The following is a 23,982-nucleotide window of genomic DNA, read 5'->3' as shown; positions in this document are numbered from 1 at the left end:
TATTTTTGAAAATACTTAACGTGTTCCTTGTAACTCCCAGTATATGTTTTGATCTTTGCTTCAATAAGTTCGTTATAATTAGCGCCCGCCTTTCATTTTGTGCGTTACTTTCTTTTGTCTGGCGCATGTGCTAACTCTTCTGAAGCGAAGCAAGCACTGACATTATCGCTCGGGAGTTCTTGTTGTTAGTGAATTGATGATTGCGATGCATTTTAATCGAGCAAGTACAGCTCGGCACTTCTTAGTGAATTAAAGTAAGAAACGGTTGGACTTGCTGCAGCTCGTTCGACCTCGTGTTGCATCGCTGCATTGCCACATTAGCTGCATGGCTTCAGAGTGCGGCTGTACTTTCTTACAGCACATTCATGTATTTCCTACATCATCCAAGGGCAGTTTCTTTAGTATGTACTCTCACTGTGAAGCTTTGTTTTGCTGCAGAGAACAACATCGTCGCTCCGTGTGCAACGTTCATTGTACTTTTTCCTTTAGTGTTGTTTTTTCTTTTCATCGTTTTGCTTTACGCCATACACCAGCCAAAAATATTGCGGTCCAATCTCGGCTGACGCAAGACCGAGAGGGTAAGCTGGGTGAACCGCAATATTGAATCCATTAGGGGCCCGCTTGGCTGTTGTCACTGCTTAGTGCATGTCACGCGCACCGTGTTGCTTGCTCGGTGCAGGCTTGACTTCGTAACTGCGCCACGTTGCTATGCTATGTTATGTTGTTCACAGCCACGGCGCCTTATGAACAGCATGGGAAAGAAACTTTTCCATGCTTTACTTAATCATGAGTGGTTCTATTTTTATGAAACGAATATTATATCAAGTCATGCCCTGAATTTTGCTCCCAACAACACCAGTATGGACAGTTATATATACCTGTCCCTGTATGTTGAAGGCTACACGTCAGGAGCATATTCTGCACCGAAACTATTTAATTTGGGCTCGCGATTGTGTTTTCAAATGCAACCTTGGCTAAGAAACACATAACACTTTCTTGAAGAGCCCACAATTCACCATAGCTTGTACTGTAGACTTTCCGAATGGTTGTTATTGGTGCAAACATTGCGCACGAAACATGCGTACTTGGCGCTTGCAATAACTCGCTGCATATTTTTTAGTGAATACCAGAAAGCACAAGCCTGTCTTCGATGACCTCCGCTTCCAGCGTGCTTCCGCTCTGAATGTCACACGCACGAACAAGCGCATACACACACGAACGCACACACACAAACGCTGACCAAAAGTATAATAAGGGCGTGGCTATATTAGGCATACTCTTTTACTCTTCGCTAGCTGAACACAAATACTCATAAAGAGCGTCATCTGGCGAAACTTCATGGCGGCTTCTTCTAGCCGCATTCACTCTTCTTCGCGATGCGTTACCCGCTAGTAAAGAAGAACGCATCGCATGTCACACATCCCTCTTCGTACAGCAATTCCTATCGGAAGCACTTTACTTCAAATACCGTAACGAAATAAGTGTAACGCAACATTCAGATTTTCTGCCCAGGAGCGTTTTCTTACATTTTGATTGACTCTGTTTCTTTATTACTACGACTGCCTCTTTGCGAATCTTATGCTTTTCACCTGTGCGAGTGTCCTGCTTTGGCGACCGTTTAACACAGGCTAAGGTCCTGGGGCTTTCGCCACAGCACTCTACTACCCTCAATGCCTATAGGGCACTGTTTTGCTTCCTGAGAGCGACTGGGTTGAGGAACCAGTTGTCAATATGCCCCTCACCCCCCCTCTCTCCCTTTTTAACCCCCTCAGCCCTTTTTCCCAGTGTAGGGTAGGCAACCGAACACCCTTCTGGCTAACACCTCCGCCTTCCCTCTTCTTCGTTATCTCTCTCTCTCTCTCTTTGTGCTTTTCAGCTCGTGTCTTAAGCTCCCTATTTGTGTTCCTTTTGAAGCCCTTTCATTTCGTGCATCCGCTTTTGTGTCTTTGTGTATTGTTACTTTCCAAACATTTTCCTTTACAGTTACGATCTTTTTCTCTTCATAAAGAAACACGTGAGCTATGCGTGTGCTGCTCGACCAGTTTTGTAATACCCTCAATGAGGGCCATCAAGGGTAGTGACGAGGAATGCACCACAATCACATCAGGCCCGCCTAGACGAGACCGAGCAGCAGAATCGACGCCTCTGCACACGCTTTGTGCTCCTCGTCGCGTCGGTTGTTAAAGCCGAGCGTGGCCGATTGCTACGAGGCCGGCGCCAACGCGCGCGTGATCCAAGCGGCACGCGGACAGGCGCGCTGAAATTCGATGGGGATTCCGCGGGGGCGCCGCCGATAATAGTGGCCGTGTCGCGAGCTCGCGGCCGCCTAGATGGCGACGGAGATAAATGATGCCGATGACGATTGGAAGCCCTTTTCTCTCTCGCTGTGGCGCCAACCGCCTCGTCTTTTCGCGCACCCTGGGGCTACGGACGGTGAAGAGAAAAGAAAGTGGTTCGACGAAGCCTTCGAGATCCCACTCTAAGCTGCAAAGAGAGGTAGGGGGGGGGGGGGGTGGCGATGCTCAAAGTCTGGAACGGATAGAGACAAACAACATTTCCGAGGCAGGCCTCCCGCTTTGCCCGTTTATTGTATATCTTTTCGTCTATTCCTTGCCGGGCATCGATGCCAATGCGAAACTCCGTGTGACGCGCGCGCACGCTTCTCGTTGGAGGCAAGCACAAACATAAAGGCGTCCATTCGGAGTGGGTTGACGAGAAAAGAGTAGAGGAAGAAGCGCAGGCGCTGCAAAAGATGAATTGATGGTGCGGCCGTGTGTCGCGCTCTTTGTTCGTATTTTCTTTGCTTTCTTGTTTTCTCCGCCGGTCGCTGCTCGGAGGCAATCTCCTTTCTGCCGCGCGTTTTATCTTTCGCCTGGCGAGTAATAGCCTCCATTCTTCTACATTCATTCCACCCTTCCGCTCGCGTAATCCGACCAAGCTGTGCGTATACACAGTGCGTGTGAGCGTACACACACAGGCCAGCGGGTGCTGTACGCAGAGACAAAGAGAGGCAGGAAGGGGACGGTGAGGAGAGAAAGGAAAGAAGCAAGGAACGGAGTGAGTGAGGAGGAGGGAGCGAACGAAGAGACGAGGTAAACAGGGGAGAAAGAAGGCGGGAGCGAGGGAAAGACAGAAGAGGTAGTAAGAAATGAAGGGAATCATTGAAGGAAGGGAGGAGGGGGTACGGAAGAGGTGATGAAAGGTGGAGGGAATGGAGAGAGGAAAGGCAAAGGAGGGAAGCAGGGGAAAGAGTGAGAAGATAGTGAGGGGGAGAGGGAGCGAAGAAAGAGCGGAAGGACTGGAGGAAGAAATGAAGGGGAGGGAGAAAAGGAAGGAAAGGTAAGAAGGAAGAGGTGGAGAAGAAAGGAGGGAGGGAGGGAGAAATAAGAGGAAGGAAGAATGGAAAGCAGGAAGCATTTAGTTGTGAAAAGAATGGACAAAAACGGGAAAGACAGTATTAATTTTTTTCTTCTCATGATAATAAAAACATGTTTTCTTTTTGTGGTGCTTCCTTCGCTGAAGTCCGTCGTTCGTGCTCTCTTTTCTCTCCCTGTGTGGGCGTTCTCTCGCAGTCGTTTATTCAGCAAGCGCATGTTTTGCTCGCTGGAGGCGAAAGGCCAAGTAGAGCCGAGGCAATGTAAGTCGGCACGCTTCTTGTTTAGCCACTTCTTTGAGCGGCGTCGCCGCTGGCCATACGGATGCGTCCAGGCACACGGCATGGGTTTTCCTCCAAGCGCGTGCCCGCTCCGGCCGGGACTCTGTGTCCTCGCTGGGGCCTGCGCCCAATCTCGTTGAGAGCCCTCCTTCTTTGCCGACGTGTTGGAAGCCTCTTACTCGCCCATTTATCCAACCCCCCCCCCCCCCCCACCTTTTTTCTTCCCCAGCGTGTTTTTGCTTTTGTTCGCGCGTTTCCCTTTCGTTGCGCCGTTCCAGCAACTACCACGCCCGCCCCTATTTTACGCGGTGGCTCGCGGTATGTGGCGCGCCGCCACCGCCGCTCTCACCGCAGGCATCGCTCGGAGTCCAAGCTCGTGTTGGGCGGAGATGCTTTGCGTGGCGCCGGGTGGTTTGGCGTGTGGAGTAAGGGCCGTCCGCAGCTGCTGTGCTTGTCCAGACAGCACGCTACTCTGTGCTCCGGTACCGCAAGACGTGATCACCAACGCTTAAAGCTGGTGTGTACAAAATAATGCTAACACGACTACGATGTGTACGCTATGTTTACCCCTTTTTTCTTAGGTGCGGCTCGCTGAACATTAAACTGCACATGTCCTGGATAACCAGTTAAATACATCGACATAATTTCAAGGCTGTTTAACTAGGAAACAAGATAGACGTTACGCAAGTATTGCTGTTGCGGAGTTCAAGGAAATAACAGTGTGCTGGCTCAATGTCCGTCTGCAGAGAGGGGAACGTGAGGAAACCATTGTTGTGATGGGCTTTCTGCAAGATCAGTTGATTCTAAATGCGTACCGTTTTTTTAAAAACAAACTTAGCTTGTTTCATTCATCAAGACGAAATTTAACACACTTACTATGCAGATAGAAACTAAGGCATAAATAACAAGCTCTTGATATCAGTAGGTATTCCCAAAATAATACAGGTGCTGTTTGGAGCGTGAATGGAAGGCGGTAGGAAGATGGGAGTGAAAGAGGAAAGAGCGAAAGAGGAAAAAGAAACATTTCGACCACCTAGGGTTATTCAACGTGCACTTGCATCGCACAGCACATGGGCTCCTTTTGCGTTTTGCCTCGGTCGAAACGCGGCCGCCGCGACAGGGTTTGAACCCGGCTATTCCGGCTTAGTAGCCGAGTGCTGTAACCCATAGCTGCGCGTAGCCGGCGGCGCCAGGTTAGGGCACGCTATCCAGGGCGGCTGTGAAAATTTTTTTGAGCTTCACCTGTTTCCCCAGCGGAAGGCCTCCCAGAAAGAGCTACCACTGTAAAACAGTGTAATCTAGAGAAGGGGGGGGGGGGGGGCTTTTTTTCGCTACTGCAGGAAAAACGAGATGATCGAACACTCTCTCTGCGCAAGCCTAAACCAAAGAAAACTGCAAAAAGAGGACAAGCATTGACCGGTGGTTGGCCTAACCCATTGCTTTGCCCCACGCTAGCCTCGCCGCCGTGGTGGCTGAATGGTTATGGCGCTCGGCTGCTGGCCCGAAAGACGCGGGTTCGATCCCTGCCGCCGCGGTCGAATTTCGATGGAGGCGAAATTCTAGAGGCACGTGTGCTGTGTGATGTCAGTGCACGCTAAAAAACCCCAGGTGGTCGAAATTTCCGGAGCCCTTCACTACGGCGTCTCTCATAGCCTGATTCGCTTTGGGACGTTAAACCCATATAAACCAAACCGAACCACGCCAGCCTCGTATATATTTCTTGGCTTGAGCCGAACGTGAGGTTCACATCGGTTCATCTGATTCGCATCGCAGCACTGCTCTGATACGTCGAATCATATTCCTCCCAGAATTATCTTCTAATTTCAAACTCGCACTTACAACACTAAAATACGCACAAGGTTTCCTCGTATTCACAAAGTACTTCTGTATAAAAGTGTGCCGTTTGGCCATTTAAAGCAACTCCCGCCTGCCCTCAGCAGCACTGCCCGCGGGTGGTAGGCAGTGTTCGGCACGGAGCTCTTATCGGCACAGTACGATCGCTTAGGCGACTTGAAATTGGTTATCTTTAAAAAAAGAAAAAGGAAACAGAGATTATTAGTAGCTGCTCTATGTCAACGTTCGTTGTACGCCATGACTTTTGCCCCAGCGCACATAGCGGCGCACTTATACGCCAGCGCGGGCACCTAATGGGAAAGAAGTGAGGGTGGAATAAATGCCGAGTGGCACCGTTGTCCGGCCAGCCAGCGGAGGCTAATCGGACGCTAACGAGCTGTGTTTTCCCCTTGCGCGAGTGCACGCGCTGAACGCAATCGGTCCCTAATCGAATTTGCAGGCCGCTGTTCTGGCCCACACTCTAACCTCCCCCCCCCCCCCCGCCCCCTCCCTCCCCCCGAGATCTGGTGCCCCAGGGCCCAGTCCGTAACGACCGTTGTCATCCTGACCACGCTGGGACAAGGGCTCTCTCCAGAATGCCGCTTACCTGAAGTGCAAACGCACTTTGTGCCAGTTGTCCCCTCCCTTGAACATGTGCGCGCTTGAGTAGTGTCCGCTGGAGTTCGTGGTGTGCGGAAGTAATTCAAGCAATTCGAGTAATTCGGAAATAATTGCTGCTGAAAATAGTACGGGCCACAAGGAGCTAGAATGTGATCACTACAGCTGCGTTGGACGAAGCGGGAACTTAAGGACCAGTTGTTTATTCGCCTCTAGTTTTAAATATGCTTCTCGCACACTGCAGATGGCAAAATTACGGAGGGCACTTCAGGCTACATACGTGCTTTGAAGGAGAAAACATTAATTTTTTTCATTTATATTTTTTTCCTTCCTTTCCAATGACACACCTAATATTTAGTACGCGCTCGTAAGGCAACACAAAAACTAGGTTCACCTTTTTTCGCGAAGAAATAACGTGGTTTTGCTGGAATGCTTAGATGTGTTGTATTATGCATCCTGTCGGTTTGTGACTCTCTTCTTTATGGTTTCATTTTATTTCATATCCCCTGTAGCCCATGTATAGCTTCGGGACGTTTAAACCACACAATTTAGGATTTTAGAAACTGGGACTCAATAGTGAAAATCTATTCCTTTTCCGCGAAAAAAAGCGGAAGAGAAAAGTTTTGAGCTTAAATTCGGCATTTTTTTTACTATTACAATAGCATTACAATCTTCATCAGGGAAAAAGAAAAGTGCCGTCAGTCACAAAACAACCTGATTGGCTGGAGGAAAGTGATGACATCACACCGCACCTGACATCACCAGACCGGAAGTGAGGTCACTTCCGGAAAAGGCATCAACATCTTCTAATGCTATCGCATTGTCAACACACTATGTAATTAGGTGTCCCTGCGAATATTTCGGGAGTATGAACAACTACAACAACAACAACAGCACAAAAGCCGATGATTGTGCGTTTTAAGAATGCCAACCAACTACCGACTATAGCTCTAGTTGCAATTGTGTACGAACAGATGTTTTTGATTGTCAGATAAAACGCGTTCCTCTCCTTACCTTCTGTCTGTCTTTCTGTGCTTTCTGTACAAGTGCCGTTGCTTTGTCCGAACCGAGCGAGCTTCTAAAAGACAAATTATACATATTCTTAGCGCAACCAGGACAGAGGCGCAAAGAGCAGAGATAAACACGAGCTTCTCTGCACCCGGGGGCAAAACCATGCCGCCCAGCGTCCAGCGTCGCCGCTGCTGCGCCGCTTCCATGCTCTGAGATCCCTATCTATGCGAGGTCCTTTGTTTCCACAGGCTGCTCATGCCGCTAAATTGATTTAGATAGTGTTCTGGTCAGGCATTGTTTTGTGTCAAAAGAGCAGTCCCGATGAAACACCGTTTAAGTAAACAGTGCGTGTCAGTTTTTTTCTTTTTTTGCTGCCCGCTTTCGAACGATGCACGGCAAGTGTGTCTTTGGCGCGAAACATTGTCCTGTCCAGGGGTAGCAATTAAGAACCTTCGGACCTCACCGCGGTCCGCTGTTGACTTTGTGTCAGGTCCCTAATGCGCGCAACTCCACCTCCACCCTCCCTCCCCCTCCCCCCTATTCTTGCTGTGGTGTTTTGTGTTGGCGTTGCTGTGATTGTTGTGCCGCGGCTGTCGCGTATTCCCTGTCCTCCCCTAGACCCAACTCCTGTCTCTTTCACCCTATTTCGTTTTTTTCTTTCCCTGCCTCGCTATATGCGTTCCGCGGGTGCAGTGTTCCGTCTTCATTAATGACGGGGGCCGGCACGTTGTAACAGCGACCGTTGCTCGGGAGTTTTGCTGCTCTCTGTGGCGGGCCTTGATGGATGGCCGATCTGCGCCGTCGAGAGCGTGCGCGTGAGGCCCGCACTAGTTTGCTCGGCACTGGGGTCTCGTGTTGACGGGTCGCTTGCGCTTAGTCCGTGAGCACGCGTTAGCAGGTTTGCACTGCGCGCAATGCGAGTTTAGAAGCACGCAGACCCGCGTAAAGATCGTGTAAAGTGTTAAAGCGCGCTGTTTAAATGTGATGGCGTTAGAATCCTCATAGGGAAAAAAATGTGGCGTCGGTCATAAAATTCGCCTATTACCTGAATGGAAGTGACGTCACCAGACCGGAAGTGATGTCACTTCCGTAAAAGACATCAGCAGCTTGTAATGCTGTCGCACTGAGAGTGCGTAATGCCATTAAGTGCACCTGTGAATTTTTTTCTCAGCGTTAACCATTTGGAGGGAAGTGACGTCACCAGACCGGAAGTGATGTCACTTCCGTAAAAGACATCAGCAGCTTGTAATGCTATCGCACTGAGAGTGCGTAGTGTCATTAGGTGCATCTGTGAATTTTTTTCTCAGCGTTAACCATTTGGGGGGAAGTGACGTCACCAGACCGGAAGTGATGTCACTTCCGTAAAAGACATCAGCAGCTTGTAATGCTATCGCACTGAGAGTGCGTAGTGTCATTAGGTGCATCTGTGAATTTTTTTCTCAGCGTTAACCATTTGGGGGGAAGTGACGTCACCAGACCGGAAGTGATGTCACTTCCGTAAAAGACATCAGCAGCTTGTAATGCTATCGCACTGAGAGTGCGTAGTGTCATTAGGTGCATCTGTGAATTTTTTTCTCAGCGTTAACCATTTGGGGGGAAGTGACGTCACCAGACCGGAAGTGATGTCACTTCCGTAAAAGACATCAGCAGCTTGTAATGCTATCGCACTGAGAGTGCGTAGTGTCATTAGGTGCATCTGTGAATTTTTTTTCTCAGCGTTAACCATTTGGGGGGAAGTGACGTCACCAGACCGGAAGTGATGTCACTTCCGTAAAAGACATCAGCAGCTTGTAATGCTATCGCACTGAGAGTGCGTAGTGTCATTAGGTGCATCTGTGAATTTTTTTCTCAGCGTTAACCATTTGGAGGGAAGTGACGTCACCAGACCGGAAGTGATGTCACTTCCGTAAAAGACATCAGCAGCTTGTAATGCTATCGCACTGAGAGTGCGTAGTGTCATTAGGTGCATCTGTGAATTTTTTTCTCAGCGTTAACCATTTGGAGGGAAGTGACGTCACAGACCGGAAGTGATGTCACTTCCGGAAAAGACATCAGCGGCTTGTAATGCCATCGCACTGAGAGTGCGTAGTGTCATTAGGTGCATCTGTGAATTTTTTTCTCAGCGTTAACCATTTGGAGGGAAGTGACGTCACCAGACCGGAAGTGATGTCACTTAAGGAAATGACGTCAGCAGCTTCTAATGCTATGGCATTGACAGTGCGTAATGTAATTAAATGTGTCCGTGAATTTTTTTTTGGCCGTTAATGGCGTTCTTCTGGAGCGGAGTCTTACTAGCCGCTTTTAAGAAGAGGCGGACCCAGTTTGGAGCAGATGATCTGCCTCTCTCCGGACACTTGCCTACGCTTCAGCATTGCAGCCTGTCGGTTGACTGCAGAGCATCTGAGCAGTGAATAAGCGGCATTGCTTTCAGCTCTCATTGTTCTTTCTAGTAAGGTTGGGGCTGGGGATTAGAGGAGCCCGTCTCTGGCAGTACGTCACAACGGTGCCTAGAATATATGTCTGTACCTTTAATCGTATTTTTTCCGTTCCTAAGAAGGGATGTGACACTCCCCCGAGGAGCAAATAGAGACCAAACACAAGCACCAGGAATACTTGTTTTCAATTCTTAATCCTCTCCCTTCCCCATCCGGACAATGCCGATCGTCTTCTGAAATCAGTTTTTTCATTCATTGAATCCTGCTTTTCTTCGATGCCTCCCGAACACGCTCGTGTGTTCTTTTATGTGCTAAATTTTTTTCTGGGCCTGCATACGGTTGCCAACGCTGTCAGTTATTCGGTTTCCTTGTTTGGCCATCGTGTTATTTACTATTTTTCTTTCAGTCCTGTCGCTGCTCTAGCCATAGGTTATAGGGCTAGTATAGAAGGTAATGCAAGGACAAGAAAAGTGCACAAAGGAATATAATGCGTCGCAGCAAAACGAAATTACTTGTTATTGCAAATATGAATTATTAGAAATGGAAACATTTCTCGACTGCGCTACTGCGAAGCGTTGTGGCAGCCTGTTTCGGTTGGTGCGGTGTTACTGCGATGAATACAATTGCAACAATTCTTCGGATATTTTGCGGTTTGATGCTTCTAGAACGTTACTGAATATTTTTTCTTTAACTTTTGAGTGCTTATTATAGAGTGTTGGCTACTGCTCTTCGTGCATTCAGATTCTCTTGCAGACCACTGCTCATGGCAAATTGAATGCACCTCAGGGAACAGTATACAGTTGAAGCTCATTGTAACGGAGTTGAAGTGGCCCGTTGATTCCTTCGTTATAACCGTACCTTCGTTATAGCCCGTGTTGACCCAGCTTCTAAGTGGAATTGCCAATCCTTCGTTATATTCATTACTTCGTTATAACGGGGTTCGACTGTGTATTTATGTAAGATCAGTGCTGACAGGCTGATGTCGATTGCCGGTAGGGTCAACCAGGGGTTATAACCGGTGCCCTAACCCCGCAGGAGCTGGCTTCCCGCACTGGCTGCGCCACGTCATACAGCGAGTCCGAGTGCGGAGCCTCGCCATCTTCGAGCCTGGGCGACGTGCCGCCGTTCGCACCGGCACCCTCTCCGGCGGGCTCGGCACCTCCGTGCTCGTCGTATCCGCCGATCGCATCGAGCTCGTCTTTCCCCCACTCGCTAGACCATGGCGTCCACGGCACCTGTTACAGCTCACCATGCGCGGGACCGTCTTCCTCATCGGCGCAACTGCGCTCATCTCCATCGGCCGCGGCGTCGTTCTTTGCAAGGTAGGTACTGTACTCCTCGCACACCTTAGCGTGACTACTCATTGTTTCAGAACAGGAACGTCTACACTAGCTTTGAGACCTCCAACGGAGTTGTGCTCCTTTTAGTGGGAAGACAGAAAATATCATAAAACAGCCAGAATAATATTCCAGGGCTACTCCAGCGGAGTTGTATTATGACCGGACCATCAGGGTGTTTATAGTCGGGTGGCGGCGTCCACCTGGCACTGCGCATGGGGAATTATGTCCCGGCTTGGCCGGTGCGTAGTCGCGGCCAGAATAATGCCGAACACGCTTAGGTGTTCTAATGATTCTCACGTGTTAAGTGAATAAGCTAGGAACGTTTCGCTTATGTGTGATCAAAACGGGGGAATTTGCCAGCATATGTATAAAACAGCGCCTAATTTTTGTTTCCTAAGGCGTGAGAGGGGCGCGGCCACCAAAGCTTCCTGCGGATTGTTACGGCCGTAGCGGTACGCCTGAGCTGGTACGTCTTCATTATGCTGGAGCAGTCTAAAGGTTTCAGAAGCAGAATTTACTCGTCAAATAATTACGCTCGTAGCCAGAGCCTTTTTGCGCTAGTTACCGGTTTCCTGTTCTCAAGAAAGAACTGGCTCTGTAGTGGGTATAATTTTTTTTTTCATCCCAGCAACAAAAGAGAGTGTGGCAGCAATTTTGTGCCTTCTTAGCTTCGCCTTAGTCTTCATGACAGATTTCTCATTGTCTTTTTTGAACTATGTGACACAGCCTTTACAGTCGTGCATTTCTTTTTCAATTGAATTATATCGTTTGAATTCATTCAGTCGTGTGCATCATCTGCAGCATATACACGTAAACAAAAAATCAGCTGAGGACAGTTTTACAAGACCCAGCAAGCTTAATTACAGCAGTGCATTCTTTATACAGTTGATCACACCAGTAAAAAAGAAAGAGTGAGACATAAACCTTCGGAACTTGTAGCGCACATCTTATGATTTAGAACATTTCGGATGTTGTACTATGGTTAAACTTATAGTCAAACCCCTTGTACGGTGCATGCTTTGATTGCACGAAGGGGCGTATGTTGAGCGGTTAAGTGTTTAATTTGCAAGAAATTATTTACGGGAACAGGAGTCAAACAGAAAGAATGTTTCTCAGGTGTGACAAGCAGCGGGATTAAGGAGAGAAAAGATTGGTGAAAAGGTGGACGTGTAAGAACCGTTAGGAGCAGATCAAAATTCGGGCTCAATCCATTGTATTTGCTGGTTTGTAAGAAAGTTCGGAAGAGGCCTCTCTAGCTTGGACTGCTCTAACCAGCAAACGATACTACCCTGAACCAGATGACGATCGAATCGCTCAGTCCGGAGGCCGTCGTGTGAGTGCTCAAATAATCGAAGTGTACGTGCTCCCAGCACGTGCTCGCAAAACTTCTGGATTGCGGCTTCCGAATTCCTTAGCCCGGAAGGGCGTTCCCCTCTCTTCCCCGCCACCCTTTCCCCTTATTTCTCCCCTTGAGCAGCGAACGAATCAGTCGAGAGCGCACATAATTTTCTGGCGGCAAAACTTAACTACGACTCTCTCCGCACAGCTCGCACCGTAGTCCCAAACAAAGCGCGGCTCGAGCACAGTGCGTACATTTTTTTTTGCTCGAAGAAAGGCTTCATGCGTGCGTACGTGTTCGAGCCCTCGATCCATTTTTCTACATCGCGCGCGCGAAAAAGCGCGCGCGCGTAATTTCTCCTTCCGATCCCAGCGGTGTTCGAGCGCAAATAAAGCGGCCTAGAGTTTGTGCAGAATTTTCAGATACTTCCCTCCTCCTCACGCGCTCGCTCCGCCATCTCCTCTCCCTCGTTTCGCTTTCTTTTTTATTATTATTATTGTCGCGCTGCCGAGGCTCTTCCTATACAGCTCCGGGGAGGCGACCTCCTCCGTCGTGATTTTTCCGCGTTCGCGGAGCGCGCGCTAGCGAGAAATAATTGTCTTGGCCCGATTTAATTATCCTCGTGGGAGCGGGAACGCGTCCAGAGCGACGCGACTCCGGCGGAAAAAGCTGCGGGGTCGTGCGTTTTTGATCGCGCGTGCGTGCGCGTCAGTAAGCCTTCGCGTATTTCTTTTTACTTCGTTCCGGTGCGAACCCCGAGTTTTTGATATTTAACTCTGTGGTCCCGCTTCTGACGGGAGCGCGCCAGCCGGAGTTCTTTGGCATTGTACGTTCGTCACACGGCGCGCCTCAGGGAAAATAGCAATGAAAAGTAACATGACGAAGTGTCGTGTCCCCGAAGGAAACTTTATCACGGTATGATTACTCGTGTTCCGTGTTTGTTCAAGTGTTTCTAAGCGTCTGCTGGCGTGCTGTGTCTCGCCTGTGCGTTTCATTGAATATGTTGACAATGTTTTGAGGTGTTGTCAACTATAACGCTTTGTATCGCGTTTAAATGCTCCGCTTTTAGGCACCTTCACTCGCTAGTGCAGTTTGTCGTTATTTTTAAGCCCTTTTGTTTCTTCGCAAACAATGCGTTTCGAAAGAGCGTAGTACCCGTATGTGTGCAGCTATCAGCGTGTCAATGAAAAAAATCATAACGTTCCCGAATTTCTGGCTCTCTGTTCGCAGACTTGGAGATTAAACTGCTTTAATCCAGTACTAATTACACGCTTCACAAAATATAGGGAATTTAATTACACTATATAATGAGAATGTGATTAAAATTAAAGTTTGAAGGCAGCTCGGCCTGCTTCTCCACCTCCGTCATTGCTGCTCATCGCATACGCTGAGGCAGTGCAGCCGCCGCTACTCCATCTTCAGCGATATACACTCTAAACAGAAATACGCCTACATGGGAGTAAAAAGAGAGTAAGCTCTCTCAAGCACTCCTTTTTATGAAAGCGAGTGTGCGTTAGAAGACAGCTTACTCCCTTTTTCACTCATTTCTGTTTACAGTACTTGCGTTGTCGCCATAACCGCTTGCGGGGATTTTTCACTGCGGTAGACAGACTTGATTCTGGCTCCATTCCAACCCGATACGCGGAGCTGTCTAGACACATGTGTACGAAACCAAGCGCACCTGCCACTTCCACCGAGCCCGCTTCCGGGCTCAGCCATGTCACGTGACCGGCGCTCCTGCCAAGTAGGCCATGTCACGCGGTCTCATGACGTCACACACCCCGTCAGCCAATCAGCGAATTTTATGAAGGATGAGACCGGACGCCATTCAGCTGTTTCTTCTGTTATGTTTTTAATGCAATCGCATTGAAACCATCGCGTTTCTCTCAGGACCGAATGTGATATTTGTGTCGACGATGTAACTAACATTGTTCAGCTTACTACACATCCCACTGGGATAAGTTTTTCCTACCTTTTCAAAGTCCTCCAGCAAAGGATATGTCCTAGAAAACAAGTGCTGTACCAGACAACGCAGTGTAATATTTACAACAGACTGCTTCTTGCAGGAAATCTTTTTTCTGTACACTGCGAAAGCCCTATGAAGTAGGTGCTGCTTGAACCTGTAGTTCTGTTGTGACTGCGCATCTCGCATGTACCCGCTATGCTCAGCGGTCAATGTACGTCATTTGATTCAGGAACAGAGCCAATCCATAATTAATTAGTTAGAATTTCCGTCTATATTTTCAAGACAACGAAAAAATGCCCGACTTGAAGCGGTAACCGTTCCAACTATGCATCGCGACGGGTAAAACCAACACTCATCCCTCTCGTACAGCGAACTGGAATCACTAGAAGAAATGAGTAACGCAGAAAGAAACTCGCACAGAAAAAGATACTATAATGCGAGGACGGTACAAAAACCAAATAGCAAGAAAAGGAGGGAAACTAAGCCGGGGAATAGCTTCGGGATGGCAGACCAGAGCACGGTGCCTACAGCGTTGTCTTCCTTTTACATTACTTTCTCTCCGAGAGAGCAAAAAAAAAAAAATAAAGGAAATAAAAGCTTCGCACGCTGAGAACGGTCGAAGAAGCATCGCTCGGGAGCGTCAATGGCCGTGGAGCCGCCATCAGGCCGGGCACATAAACATTCGCGCGAGCGCATTCCACCATGTACGCGCTCAACACAACGGCGGAGAGAAAAGCAGGAATAGCACCGAAACTGGGAGGTGCCAGGAAGGGCCGGGGGGTGAGGGGGGAGGGGGGGGGCTCTTCCGTGCATTTGGTTCGATGCTTTTTTGCTGTTTTTGCTTCTCGACGCTTCGCCACGCTGTACTCCTTGCCTTTCTTTGCCTGCTAGTAACGCAATAGAACGACAAAAAAAAAACCATCTGGTTCTGTTTTTATTTTTATTCGCCCTTTCCTGTTCGACGGCGTTCGTAGGCTGTTATGCAAATTGCGGCAGCGGCCGAAACAAGTAAGATAAAGGTAAAGGAGTGAGAGAGAGAAAAAAAAAGGAATGCCGCGTCTTTTGTTTTTGTTTTTTCTTTCTTATCAGAATGTCTGCATGCGTGTTTCTCGTTAGTGACATTGCGCGAGACTGCGCTATAGGTGCCCCCGGAAGAGGGGTTGGCGAGCGCTACTGACGGCTGCTTCAGGCCACCGGTAATATAGAGCGCCATCTATCCCCAGCACGGGGAACGACCGTTGACGGGCTGTGATTTTCTGGCTGTCCCAAAGACGTGGTGTTCTAGGGCACGCATAATGCTACACCGGTAGTTGAAGAAGAGCTAGAACTTTAAAAAGAAGGTTATGGTTGCGTGGCTTTGCGTTAGATTTTAACTATGAGAGCACAGAACGGGAGCTAGAAAAGCTTGATTCGTAGCCTGAGCCTAGGTGAAACATGTGGAAGCTGCAACGAAAGGACGGAGACCTTATATTTTAGACTCTCATATCTTTTCACAATATGCGCTGTTGTTGACTTGCAGACCAGCTGAGAATGACTTGCCACTGTCATCGCGTAAATAAAAGGAGAACGACGCTGCACATCCGACTTTACCTTTTCAAAAAACTAACAAGCGAAATTTGATTCGCTGAGGGCAAAAACTAGTGTAATTGTGTAAAACTTTCTGGTTGGAAAGATGGTAAGTCGTGTTTAAAAGCAAAAAGGAGCAGCGCATACGACCTCGGGATGAAACAAACGACACAACACACAACCAGTATTCTTGTCATATTTTTTTCTTTGTGTGGTCTTGTGTGTAGCGCTATTTTCTATGTAAACTAAGATTTAATGTTTTCCAGTTTAAAAGGAAACAGCAAATTCACTGCAATATTCTGAGCCTGTCGCCAGTTCCGCAAAATCGAATGATGGTCGTGCATTGTTGGAGATAATGTGGATGGCTGTTCATAAACGATTAAGTGGGAAGACACCTTCTATTGGAAGCGTATGCTGCAGATGTGTAAGGGGATGCCTCGTCCGTGATTCACAGTTCTGTTTCACAAAGCGTTAAAATTTGTGAGAGTTACGGCGCATTTTAAACGTATCGTTTCACAGTCAGCGCTCTGTCCAGCGTCGTCCTGTGTTCCTTGTTCCTGTGTCTTCGTCTTTTGCGCTGGTTTCCTTCTTCAATCTTCCACCCATGGGCTCTAAGCTAAAGTTTTTCTCATATACACTGGGTCGAATGCGGGGTCTGTCTGAAGATTAAAATAAACAGGGGGTTGTTCAAGCTTTGCCTTTAAGAGTAAAACGCGATAGCGCTTTCGGGTCTCGTTCGCATGGGTTACTCATTCGCCTAATTTCTTATTAGCATACTCATAATTTCTCATGCACGCATCAGTGCATGTCTTCACTACACTTCACTAAATCAAATACCACAGCACGTTCACTAGATCCACCTTTATTCAGATAGGACCAACAAGCCTACGTGGCCCAAGTTTAGCGTGCGCATCTTGCGATCCGAAGGTCCTTGTTTCGATTACCACCCTAACCTAATTTTATTTTCAGCTTAATTTTATTAATTATTTGCCCCCATCGGAATTTTTCACTTACGGCCAACGGTCACGGCCAACGCCGACGACGCTGTTTTTTCTGCGACACGGGACCCATAAGGTATCGGTATAAATGTGCATATCGTCTTCAAGCCTAAAAGCCTAACCGGAGAAAAAACCGGCGACGACCATCCTGATTACGTGGCCGGTAGTGATGTCATGCGACGTCACCAGAGCGGATAAAGCTCATTGGCTGGCCAGACGTGGCGTCATCAGACCGGATAATGCCTATTGGCAGGAAGAAAGTGGCGTAACCAGAGTAGCAGAGAGGTTGGTCTGTGGGAAACTTCCACGTCTGAATTGCGGCTGGCGGCAGGTGGTGTACGGGAAGAGCTTGGGAAGAGCGCCCTGTGTCTCACAAGCCCCACCAGTCACTTCCGGAGTAGGCTTCAACAGCTTCGACAGCTATCGTACTGCCATATCATAATGAAATTAGGCGTTCCTGTATTTCTTTTTTTGCTAATTTTCAACCGATTTTGAAACTACAGGCACTGCGTTTACATCTAACACCGTAACTAAACGTAAGATATAGCATCTCTAAGATTCAATCGAAGTATGCTTATGACAGAATATATAAGTACGTCATAATGGGCCTCTCATTACACTATGACTGTATTTTGGTAAATCACCCAAAATAAACAACATTGCACAAGTACCGCTTTTGGGAAACTCCAAGCATGCGACATCACTGTCTCTTTGCCAGACAGGACGATATTCTTGAGCACTGCAGCTCGTGATTTACGCCTTTGCGTTGGCTGGTGGCAGGCCCGCAAGCTGCTGAACTGCCATGCTTATTTCGGTGCCAGTTGTCTCTCCCTTATCCGCGGTGTTCACGGCACTGACCGACTTGAAATTCTCAGCACGTAAAACTCCCGGAGAGACGAGCTTGGAGACTGCTGCCATCATTGCACCTCTCTCGCCACCGCGAAGAGTTATTGTGGACGACAGTGCTGCAATTGCAAGGTGGTGCGGTAAGAGGGCAAAAATAAAAGAAAAATATAAACGAAAGGCGATTCTACATCCGTTGTGAAGAAAGTAATACAAAATCCAAGGCTTTCTTTATTTCGTGGGTTTGTACACCGTTGCAACGAGTTTAGAAAAAAAGCAAGAATAACAACAAATAAAAAAAATGAACGAAGCTAGTCTGCGAGAGAGAAGTTAGAGTAAGACGAGCCTCGAGGGACAAGAGGGGAAGGGAGTGCCCGGCGGGAAACGGGGAGAGGGCGAGTAGGAGTAGTTGTGTGGAGCGACATCCGGACCTGCCCTGTCGCCGGCAGCGCCAGGGTGGTCGTAATGAAAAGCCCCAATAAAGGCACACGTGACCAGAATCACTGGTCTGTCTCGAGTTCGAAGAGAGAAAGGCAAGCAGGAGCGTTGACCGCGCCCTCTGTCGCACCCGGCGGGAATTCGTCAGTTGCACGAATTCGGGAGAGGAACGCGCCAGGTAACGGGAATGGTGCAATCTACCTGCGCAGTTGGCGTGACCATGTTCTTCTCTGCAAATGATGGGATTCCTTGGTCAGCGCGAACAGGACAAGTCTTGGCAGATGGAGCAAAGCAGGATGGTCCGAAGACTGGGTTATCCTTTGTTAACCGCAAAATTTGCTTTGAACAATGATCCCTTTCCTCATGAAATCGTTTGCTTTCGCTGTTTTTCAGTTTTACGGGGGCACCGAAAGAAGCACAAAAACCTCGTGCCGCGGGTGGGATCCGAACCCACGACCTACGGATTTCGCGTCCGGGGCTCTACCAACAGAGTTACGGCGACAGTTGTCCAATTTTCTGCATTCGGGGGCATTTATGTGTACTGTAAGCGAACCTTGAGAGTGTTCACCAGCGCCACCCTCGTCCACAGCGGCGGACGTAGTACTTCCTGTATTACCGCGAGTGCCACGTATGAACGTGATCTAACAGTGAGGAAAGAACCCTCTTATGCCACCTATAGCATCAAGACTGCCAGATTTTATGCCTTTTTTAACTATTAAGCGTGGAATTTAAAGGAAAAGAGGTGCTCGTTATGACGTACGACAGAAGCCAACAGTCACCGAAACCAAAGAGCATAGGGGATGTGTTTTCTTTAATTTGTAGTGTTGACTTGTTTGAGATTAGCAGTGTTAACTGCTGCAGGAAGAAACGGTAAAAAAAGAGATTTTAGGAATTAATTGAGAGAATTTTTGTTTGCGGCATGACACTTCACTTTAGAGACGCCTCTTAGCTTCAAACGAAATGCAGCGCGAAGCGAAGTAAGACTACGCTTGTACAATAGGTTAGCGGGAAAAATAGGCATTCACTGGCACTTCCTTAAGCGTGGTCATTAAAACAATGCTGAACCTCCAGCAGTTCTTTTCTCCGAGGTGAAAGGGGTAGGTTAGATAGCATTGCGAGCACCTAAAGTACTCTCACTGCGAAATATGGAGCCGCTAAGTTGCTTCTGTCATCATGAATGCCTCTTGCCAATCCGGAAAATTAAGAACGGTTGACCTTACGTGTCGTCCCGGTTACAGGTTTTTGCCTCAGGTGCGATGTGGGTCGGGATATTCAATATCAACACTTTAGTTTTGAAGTGCGCTTAGGAAGCTCCAAAAATGCCGTCCCTGGCGAAACTTCAGGTCGCAAATATAATTCAACTATAAATAAAACTGACCCTGAGGGCGGCAGGCATGTCTAACTTGACGAGGCTCATCCAGAACGAAACAGGTACAGTCTTTTTCGTCACTCGTTTTCTTTTTTTCTTGGTCCACATGGAAGGTAAGAGGTATATACAGTTTCCCGAATAGATTTCACTGCAAAAACCGGCGAGTATTTGCTTCTGCCGAGAACAGCTTCCCTTTTTCTTAAACAAATATTCGAGCCATACTTTCCTCCAGCGCCTCTTCCCCACCCACCTTTTCCTCTCTCTGTCCAATTTGTTACCCTCTCCACTGGAGGGGGCTGCACTAGTCGGCGTTCGTGGCAATAGCAATCGCCCGCTCTAAGCTTTTCCAAGCCGCGTCAATGTTTTCTTCCTGAACATTGCGGCAGGTTCGATATCCGACTTGAATGCCGACTATGGCGGAAAAGCACACCTCCGATTCGTTTCCCCAGCGCGTGGAATGCCTTAGCTTCTATCCTCTCCCGCGCTGTTGCCAACGTCGCCTTCAGCAGGCAGCGACTCGTCGACTTTGTGGACATCCTCTCTGTCGCCGTGTTCATCCCTCCATCTGCTTCCTACAGCTGTGCATAGATGGAATGCCCAAGTCTACCCGCGAGAATAAAGTTGCGACAGTGCACCGTGCGATCTATGGTACGCTCCCTCTCTCTAGCAAATGGGGCTCGACCATAACGACGTGGGCTGCAGCACTTTTGTGAGGAGGTCTAGCCCCCCCTGCCCCCCCCCCCCTCCTCCGGTACTCCTTTAATTGGGTTGGGCGCGGTTTCTCTCGTGGGAGCCCTTGCGTTATCCGGCATGTACCGTTGTCGAGTCTTTTGCTTGACTCCGTCTTCGTGCCCTGCGCACTTCGTACTGATGGGGAAGGAACAGTTATTGGTCGGCAATTTACCTCAGCGCGAAGATAACTGAACAGTAGCTAAAGAATTCGCTCTCAACGTGATTGGGAGAATCGCTTTCCGAAAGGAAACGAAGGAATGCTCGCACTTTGTTGCGGAAACCCAGCATACCTACCTAACTTCGCGCGGGGCTCTTGTCCGGTGTTCGCGCAAGAATAGGAGCTTCCCCCAGTGACAGGATGTTCTCCTGGAGGATTGTTGCTCGCAGGGATACGAAGCGCACGTGCTGTTGAGGAACCAGCTCGTGTAAAAGCAAGAAGTAAAATGGTTGAGCCAGCTCATCGGGCTCTGGCGAAGGAATGCAGTACTGGCCCAAATTCGCTTTTCGATCCGCGGATGAAAATTAGGCGAAGCTCTGGAATCTGGTGGCGAACGGCAGTGCACTTGGAAGTTACGTGAAAGGCTGCTTTCGGAGGCATGCGGAGCAAGTGCCAGTCGAAACGCGGAAAGACGACTCACGAAGCCGAGAAACAGCTGCAGTTGTGTCTTCAACGCGAACGGCGTCTGGCAGAGTTTAGCTGACAAAGGAACGAACGCTCGGTTCTCTCAGCAGTACTTTCTTCGAACACGTGCCGCCCAGAAACCTCCTTCCTCTTGATACAAGAACATGCCGTGGATCCCTCCCCCAAAACATTTCTGGCTGTGTGCCTGCTGTGCGTGGCGTCATTCACCATGCGGAAAGTTTAGTATGAACAAAAATGCGCCATTAAACTGTTGCGATATCAGTGTTCGCGTTTCACGTATAGATGCTCTGCTAAAAATTTCCGTGAGGATTGCAGGGGCAAGGTGGCCGCAGCTGGCACAAGACAGGATTAATTGGAGTGCTTGTGTCGTGTTTTCGTCTTCTTCTCTGCATATTCGTGTTCTTCGCGCTCGTTAACCGTGCATATGTACCAACTGGCCCAAATTCTCACGTTAACGTAATTGGCGAGGTATTGGAGAGCCCTTTGTCCTGCAGTGGAGGTAGTCAGGCTGATGATTACGATGGTGATGATGATGGTGAACGAATAAAGACAGTTGGTAATACGCTCTTGTCATTGTCGGCCTTGATGTTCAATGTGTGTTTTCGCACAACGCAGTCCATACAAATGAAAGTGCCAGCAGGGTCTGTACAATTGCCCACGAGCCCGTGATGCCGAGACGAGACAGTTGCGCCAGGCTCTGTAGAGCGCCAGCCAAAGGGTGGTTCAGCCCTGAGTGTGCACCTGGAGAAGCGCATGCGACAAAATACGGGAAAAGACTCTGAGACACGGAGTCGTGAAGCCGGAATCGCAAGCGTACAGGAGCGAGGCTGTCATGCGACGGAGAATGGCAAAAAACTCGAGCCTTTCGGCATCTCAATTCGGCGACATCCTCTTTGCATCCTGTATTCCGTCTGCGATTGCAGAACCTGGGGTCCCTGGCTGAAAAACACCGTTAATAGTATACTTCCTCACTTTGGGTCTCTCTAGCTTCCGGTTGAGCGGGGCTTGAAACCTCTGGGTGGAGAGCGGCGAGATTACCGCCTTTTTACGCTAAACGAATACGTTCCCCACCACTCAAAGAATGTCATCTTCAGCATCAGTTTGCGGTAAATTTAAGCGTACTGCTAGTTCCGAGGTACGCGGTACCTCGTGCGGTCGCCTGGTAATTCATTTCTAACGACGGAATGTTTTTGGCTCCCATTCTTAGAAATCTAAGTGTAGCCTCGTCCCTCAGTATGGCTGAAGTTGGCTTTAGAACTAGGATCGAAATTTCTACTGAAAAGAAAATCTTTCCGAGCGCGGAGGGCTGGAATTCACCCAAAGTCAGAGCGTCATGTAGCTAGCAGTTGGTCTGTTGGCCTCTTGGCCACTCAGTGACAGTGAAGCTACAGTCGGTTGGTGAGACTTACTGATGAAATAACCTGTAAGCGTTTTCAATGCCTTGAACATTGCGTGCGCCTTCAACCGGAGCAGAGAAGTGCTCGACTGACAGGACAGGGCAGATTTATTTGTCAATAAAAACTTTCAATTCGATTAGTTGGTTCGTTATGAAGTAGATAAGAAGCTCGAAAGTAAGGACGCAAACCAAACACACAGGCTCTGCACAGGCGCTGACTGAATTTATTTCGTGTTTGCGTATGCTCGTGTAGGCCGCATGAAGATAGGTAAAGCAAGCTTCAGTGCTTTAAACAAGCGTTTCTTAGAGCATTAAAAAACTCCGGAGTAAAATTACATCGGAAGACGTGGAATCAAACTGGAAATTAAATACGCAAAAGGCTGAAGCCACCTTGCTCAAGTCATACAGATGCAGCACACGAATTAGTGAGCCAATACATATTAGTTTTCGACACTCCATTACAGCATATTCTCGAAGATTAAACCAAATGGCGCAGCAGTTGGTCCCATTCGGTAACCAAGCCTGCTGCCCTGCCGTCTCTGGCATGGTATGCTTCCGCAACGAATCAAGCAGACTAGACAGATGAGTTCAGGTCGAATTAGAAAGAGCGCCTGGTTCAGCCCTTTCCTCGGCACAGTTCTCACAACTCTGTAGCAGAAAACGGTAAGCTCAGGAAAACAATAAAAAACGAAGAAAAAAAAACAAACGCCACGCATTCGAGAAGTGCAGCAGACGACGCGAGAAGAGTGTCTTGTCGGCGAGTGTGGAGAGCTAATTAGCTCGGATGCTCTGAGGACCGGAGGTAGAGAGCGCCACCACACAGAGAGCAGAGAAGGCTGCTAGAACAAGTGGTGGAGAGATTGTCGGGAGGGACGTGGACGGGGAGGCAGTTGTGTCTCGCGCGACCAACGCGTGCGGCGCGCGAGGGGGCAGCAGACCGGCAGGGGGTGCGAGGCGCTGGAGGATAGGGCTCTGCATTGCCGTCTCGTTGTTTCACCGCCAGGTTTTGATTCATTATGCACCATTCCCGGAAAGGGCAATTAGCCCTGGGGCGTCGAGCGCATGGACAGGCGGACACGCGTGAAGTAGGAGCCAGCACTCATCCAACACGCATGCACCGCTTCACTCGAGGTCCAGTTATGCGGCCCCCTTGTAGCGCCGCTATATACGGATGAGTGCTCCAGCAAGGAGCGTGGTCCATGTAGTGCGCGAAGACGATGTGCTGGCGCCATCCGCACGGCTTGCAGGCACGTGCACTCCGGGCGTGAAGTGCATACTCGTCGTGGGGCGTGCCTAATCACGTGATACCAGTGTATCCGCGTACATTGGACACTGCTGCACTGTCAGTGGCTACGCTGTCTTTCCTTTCGCTCGCGGTGATGAGGGTTGGCCTTTGAATTCTGTAGCATTTGCCACGATTTTCGCTTTGCCTAGTGTACTTTGTTTCAGTCGGCTTCCAAAGTGCTGGTTGCGCACGGAACAGCTTTTAGTCGGCTGATTTGTGCACGCCCTTCATATGTAAATAACGTTACGTGCACGACAGCCGTTGTATTGCACATACACGATTAGGTTGCTTTAACCTGATGATTATAGTCGTTTAGAGGGCCAAAATGCGTTCTGACCGCAAGCAGAGGGCCATGTTACTGACCTTCTCTTCCTATTTCTTGAAGTAAGAAGAAGCCGAACTAACCTAACCCAGAGCAGAGACCACTGGGGTTCCCGCAAGGTAAAATTGCAACTCGCGCTTGCTTCTTCGAAGCATACGTCTTGTGGCGAACATGGGTGAATATGACACTTAGC

The 23,982-nt window shown here is 48.8% G+C and overlaps 1 protein-coding gene across 3 annotated transcripts in view; it reads left to right on the top strand.

The window, feature by feature from the left end:
* Positions 1-23,982, top strand: part of LOC144133293 (uncharacterized) — a 411,732-nt gene that overhangs the window by 160,583 nt on the left and 227,167 nt on the right. For all 3 annotated transcript variants that reach the window (XM_077666275.1, XM_077666273.1, XM_077666274.1), the window contains one exon: positions 10,588-10,874. In XM_077666275.1, the coding sequence (XP_077522401.1) occupies positions 10,588-10,874 (287 nt within the window). The remainder of the gene's footprint in view (positions 1-10,587; positions 10,875-23,982) is intronic.

This window comes from Amblyomma americanum, chromosome 5 (assembly GCF_052857255.1).
Source record: "Amblyomma americanum isolate KBUSLIRL-KWMA chromosome 5, ASM5285725v1, whole genome shotgun sequence".
NCBI lineage: Eukaryota > Metazoa > Arthropoda > Arachnida > Ixodida > Ixodidae > Amblyomma > Amblyomma americanum.
Note: the sequence above shows the minus strand (reverse complement) of the source record. Positions and strands in the feature narration are given on the sequence as shown.